The sequence below is a fragment of the Macrobrachium rosenbergii genome, chromosome 41, assembly GCF_040412425.1.
Source record: "Macrobrachium rosenbergii isolate ZJJX-2024 chromosome 41, ASM4041242v1, whole genome shotgun sequence".
NCBI classification, from domain to species: domain Eukaryota; kingdom Metazoa; phylum Arthropoda; class Malacostraca; order Decapoda; family Palaemonidae; genus Macrobrachium; species Macrobrachium rosenbergii.
This window is the reverse complement of record NC_089781.1, coordinates 63,058,377-63,064,840: the sequence shown is the minus strand read 5'-3', so window position 1 is coordinate 63,064,840 and position 6,464 is coordinate 63,058,377. Positions and strand designations below refer to the sequence as shown.

General features: G+C 35.5%; 1 protein-coding gene across 1 annotated transcript; it reads right to left on the bottom strand.

The window, feature by feature from the left end:
• Positions 1–2,465: 2,465 nt before the first annotated feature.
• LOC136827199 (uncharacterized) lies at positions 2,466–4,990 on the bottom strand. Its single transcript, XM_067084968.1, has 2 exons — positions 3,149–4,990; positions 2,466–2,858 (listed from the first exon to the last, which is right to left on the bottom strand). The coding sequence occupies exons 1-2, from the start codon at positions 4,988–4,990 to the stop codon at positions 2,466–2,468; spliced, it is 2,235 nt and encodes a 744-aa protein (XP_066941069.1).
• Between the last annotated feature and the right edge of the window lie 1,474 nt (positions 4,991–6,464).

The following is a 6,464-nucleotide window of genomic DNA, read 5'->3' as shown; positions in this document are numbered from 1 at the left end:
CTCGTTGCCACTTTTTCCAGAAGGATTCTATTATACTTTGTATAAACTTTAATCTCCTTTTGTGACCCCCTCTAATATCGTACATCCCACTTGGACAAAAGCAAGTGGACCGACCAAGCAACAGATCATTGGGACAGAGGTAGCCCCCCAACTCTAAACTAAATCCAGGTTTTGTTCCAATTGGTCTTTCATTCATCAGATTAGCAATACCAAACAAAGCAGTTTGTAACTCTCCAAAATTCAACACAGAATCTCCTACACTAATACAAAGACACCTTTTGACAGATTTGATCAGTGCTTCACTTGCCCCATTATACCAAGGTGCGTCACTAGGCATATTAAAGATCCAAGTTACCCCTTCCTTTTCTCCAATGGTTTCTATTTTCTTGCTTGCTGATATCAACTGAGTTCCCTTATCTGAATATATAACTTTAGGAGCTCCTCTAATAGCAATAAACCTTTGAAATGTGGTCAGAAAATCATCAGTACTGTATCCTTCAGCCAAATCCAAGTGAACAGCTCTAGTAACTAAACAGTTAAATATAACACCAAAGGCTTTACCGTGAGTTCTCTTTTTAACCGTGTCTCTTATTGTTAAGGGTCCAAACAAATCTATGGCTGTGTAATAGAAAGGTGGAGCAGGTTTCATTCTTTCTATCCTCATTTGACCCATGCATTGGTCTTCTAATTTCTTTGTTAACTTCCTACATGTCACACATTGATTTTTTATTGCCTTTATTATTTTTCTGGCCCCTGAATCCAGAATTTTCTTTGTAATTTTGCCAAAGTAGTCTCTATGCCTGCATGGTCAACCCCATGTACATATGATATATACAATCTAGTAACTGGGTGATTTGCTGGTAGCAACATATAGTCTTCTCTATTCCAATTTTCCTTTAGCCACTTAGAAATTCTTTGTCCTACTACTATGACTCCATTCTTAATTGAAGGTCCTAATCTTCTGAACCACACTTTCCAATCAGTCATGTCCCTTTGCATCTCTCTAACCCACATTAGTTCTGCTTTAATAATTCCTTGATCTGTTGGTTCCCTCAGCATGCCCTTAAAGGATCTACATTTGAAAACATTCATTACCCTGCATGTAACTCTTAGTAGTTTGTAATAATCACTAAATCTATTAACATCAATCATGTGTATAACATGGTTCTGACTTACTTTAGCAACAGCCATGACAACACCTACTCTGTCGGTTAGTTCATTTTCACAATTTTGTTTGATAGGCCATTTTGAAATTGGTAATGTTAGGAATTTTGGTCCATTTTGCCAGGCAGAATTTTCACCAATTTTTTCTGGACTACACGGTTTAGAGGTCATATCTGCAACATTTTGAATTGAATCAACCCACCACCATTCCCTTGAATCAGTTTTTATTTGTATCTCTGCAATGCGTACAGCAACAAATGTGTTGAATCCATGGGACTCCTTTTGAATTTGTGATCTTACAATTGTTGAGTCAGCTATGTGATAGACTGACTCAAACTCCCATGAAAACTCCTTTACTATGAGTTCTCTCATCCTAGCAGCTATGAGAGCACCACATAATTCCAAACGAGGAATAGACATTTGTTTCACTGGTGCAATCTTATTTTTCGCCATTATCAGACTTGATTCAAACTTATTATCATTGATTTGCCACCTCACATATGCACAAGCCCCATATGCTTGCGTGCTACCATCAGAAAATATTACTAGGTTCGGCTTACCAAAAGCATTAGATGGCTTTAATGGTCTTCTAAAAGTTAATGACTCCAGTCCATACAATTCTTTGAAAAACGCTTTCCATTCGTTCATCATGGAATCATCAAGTGGATCATCCCACTTGATTCCACCACCATTTGAGTTACTTTTGGAAATCATGGATCTCATCAAGATCTTAGCTTTGAGTAATACTGGTATAACCAACCCTAATGGATCATACAACGATGCAATTTGACTCAATATCTTTCTGCGTGTTAATATTTCTGAAATTTATAATCAAATTCACCTATATCTAAATTTGACCACTCCTAACCTTTCTTATTCTTGGTGTAAAGTTGAGTCTTACAGCAAAGGAAAAAATAGTCATCTACAGGATTCCATTTTAAACCTAAGATTTTCTCACTATCAGATTCTATTATTCTTATATTGCAGTTTTTTCATAATGCCCGCTGACTATCCAGTGCTTTATTCTGAAACTTCCTGCAACAATACCCTTTCAGTATCCTGTATTAATTTGATTGCGTTCTCAATGGCATCAGTAGAATACAGTATATCATCTACATACGTATTATTAAGAATCATATCTTGCACCTCCGGGATTCCTTACCGAACTGTTCTACTGTATGTCTCAAAGCTACCATAGCTATAGTACCACTGGGCCTATCTCCAAATGTTACTGTGGTAAGAACATACTGATCAGGTGTCCTACTATCATCCAAGTCCTCCATACAAATCTATGTGTATGTTCATCTAGTGTGCTGAGTTTTTACAGTATGGTACATCTTTGCTATGTCACCCACTATGGCTATATTATCTTGCCTAAATCTACACAACACTCCCAGCAAACTGTTCAAAATATCAGGCCCCTTAGCCCAAAAATCATTTAAACTCTGTCCCATATAAGATGCTGAAGAATTGAAGACAATGCGCACTGGGGTTGAACTAGATTCTGGCTTCAACACCTCATGATGATGAATATAGTGAACTGGGCCATTGTACTCTTGAATCTCCTTATTAGTTAATTTCCTAGTTACTCCCCTTCTAACCATATCTTCAATCTCTTTCTGATATTTCATTGCATGCTCATTCCGAAGTTTCCTTAATCTATTCTCTGTTGTTCTTAACCTGGCATTTGCTACCTTTATGTTATTTTTCAAATGATTTGGATCTCTTATCCAAGGATACCTTACAAACCAGCGTTTCTGTTTCTCGTCATACGTTAATCCTTCCGCAATCAATTTCATTTCCTTTTCTTCTTTCAAACTTACATAATTGGGTCCAGGACAACCTCTGCACATACATTTGATACATTGTGGATTACACCTTGTTCCCATTTCTTCTATGGCAAAAAATTTATCTAACTGATCCTTTAGATTTTCTGTTGGATCAATATTGATGTCATTCAAATTTACTGTTTATGAATTCTCACAAACACATGATTACTAGTATTAACTTGATTGGTAATTTCATCATGTCTACCACGTATGCTGAACCCAAACTGATTTTCTAGCAGCTGGAGACCCTTATTTGTTTCAACAACCCTTGGCAATATTTCACAATAATTAGCACTAATAAGCATATCAATTTCCCAATGTGGGCGACTCAGCTCTAAGTTTGATATTCCCTCAAAAAGTTCAGATACCCTGGATAAGTCTACTTTCTTGATTTTGGCTGTTATTTCATTAATACCAACAGCATTCACATTCCAAACCTTACCAGATTTATCAATTAGTGGTACACAATATTCGTTGCTTGAATGATGTTCAACCACATTGCCCACTTTGATCATGGATAAATTTATGTGCTTTCCACTTAAACCCAATTTCTTAGCCATCCTATTTGTTATAAATGAAATATCCGCTCCTGGATCCCACAGTACATTAACAGGCATGTTCTTACTATTCACCATACTGATATTCAACAACATTGCAAATCCCTTTTCTGATATCGCTTTGTGAATACTATTTTCTACTCTATCGGAATGCAACAGTGGATGATGATTACGATTGCATGGCCCTTTACCTTCAATGATGACATCACACAATGTACCCACCTTGCAGCTACGAGCAGGATGATATCCCCTTAGACACCTAAAACATATTCCATTACCCTTTATAATCTCAAATCTTTCTTTGCTACCACAACCATTAAATTTATGACATTCTATTATCTCATGACCAATTGAATTGTGTAACAGGCATCCTATCCCCTTACTATCTGCCTTAGGTTTAATACCCTTCACCATTTCTGTCAAGTTAACAATACAAGATTCAAATTCCTTATTTTTTATACTTTGTTCTTCTCCGATTTTTTTCACCAATTTTATCAATTCCGATTCATTCTCAACTGTACTGTCAACATGATGGACTGTTGCCTTATTATCACTAACGCTACTCCTAACATTAGAATTCATATATTCCAAAATTTTTCTCTCCTTCTGTAAGAACTTCAACAACTCAGGAAACAGATTGCTAGTTACTGATACCTCATCTGCTTTAATTACCCATTCTCTCTTTTGAAGTGAAGGTAAAACCTTTTCTACATGGCTGACAACGTTTGCACTATTAAGTTCATCAGAGAGATTTACCTTTTTTAAATCAAGCCAACATTGCTCAACCTGATCGACCATTTTGATAAATCCTTTGGTATCATCATCATTAATTTTCTTTAGAGATCTAAGCTCACCAACCACTAAGTCTACAATCTTTCTTGAATTCCCAAATTTATCATCCAAACGTTGAACCATTTCATCATAATTACCCTCTGAGCCCTTCACTGCTTGAAGTGCTTCTCCACTTAGACACATTTTCAGAGCATAGGGATCAGTGCCATATATACTCTTAACTAAATTCTCATAATCTTCCTTAAAAGTTGGATAGTTTCTTAAATTACCTTCGAACATTGGTGGTTCAAATTTCTTTACTTTAACCTTCGATTTATCTGTTGCCTTTACATCCTGGACACCTTTGAATATTTTTGCACTTACTTCACATTTTAATCTTTCACTATCTAGAATATATTGCTGGGCTTCTTCTTCTAAATTACTACCGGCTAGCTTATCCTCGTTTTCACATATAAATTGTATCAGTTCATCATTTTGATACTCAAGGCATTTAAAGGCTTCAACCATTTCCTCATAGTTCTTCGTTAACACTGATAAATCATCACCTCGATTGATTCCTTCATTGCACATAGTTACCTTCCTGGTAAACTTCCTTTTGCTGATTGCCCTCTTCCTCTTCAGGGCGACGAGTTCCTCTTGCACACCCATGGTGGTTGAAGTTGAAATGTACTGGGATGTTCAAGGATGGACCATAAGTAGTAACAGATTTTATTGCCAACGATAGGTTTCAACCTGAAATATATATTCCATGTAATGAAAAAATAATACAATCCAACCAGCTATACAAATCTTGAATTTTCCTAATTTTCCTGATTTAATTATAAAAAAATATTTGTCCTTAATACAACCCTTCTAGTAATGTACATGAACAATCCATATTGATATGTATATTTCTAACAATAACTATGTTTATAGCAATGTAAATAAATACCACTGTAAATTATGGTACTGTAGCCACTAAAGCACTCGGCATCAAATTAAATGTACTCATATCATTAAACATTACTGTATATATACATAGAATCCAATTACCAATAAGGGCAATTCCAATTGAAATATCATATAACATCCATAATACACTGTATTGCACTCACTTCAATGGCCTCACTATCACAGGCCTTGAACCCCAGTAGGAGATTGCCAAACACAAATATCCCATCACTTGCCGGCCTTATATGTCACCGACTTCATTCTTGTGTCTACATCTACAAGATTAACACCTGCCGCCACCAGCCATCACCACTCAATACAATAGGCAGTACCAGAGTGGTTAGCAAATTTTACGGCAGTTCGCCCGCTAACCGTGCAAGACACTGAGATGAGTAAAACAAAAGATATTCCAGATGCACAATAAGTTACAACTCGCTTCCAACCCACATCAACATTTTTAAACAAATATATCATATAGTATTATAAAGTTTATCATGTTAATGATACAATTATAAAGTTTATCATGTTAATGATACAATATATATATATATATATATATATATATATATATATATATATATATATATATATATATATATATATATATATATATATATATATATATATATATATATATATATATATATATATATATATATATGTGTGTGTGTGTGTGTGTGTGTGTGTGTGTGTGTGTGTATGTATACACACACACACACACACACACACACATATATATACATATATATATATATATATATATATATATATATATATATATATATATATATATATATATATATATATTATATATATCTTCTTCTTTGTTTTCAGCCGTGTAAGCCTCCTCCATCTTCCATCTTTCGTATCCTGTTCTCTTAACCCTTTTTCCCGCATGTCATTTGCTACGTTACCTTTTCATCTGACTCTTGGCCTTCCCCTCCTCCTCCTCCTAACCACCTCCACGTCCATGACCCTTCTACACACATGATCCTCCTCTCTCCGCATGACATGACCAAACCACTGCAATCTTTTTTGCTGAATCTTCTTTGACACTTCTACCACTTTGACTGCCCTCTGATATAATGGTTTCTGATCCTATTCTTTCTCGTGAGTGACTCCACACATCCATCTCAACATCCTCATCTCTGCCACTTCCAACTTCCTTTCTTGAGCTTTCTTTATTGATCAC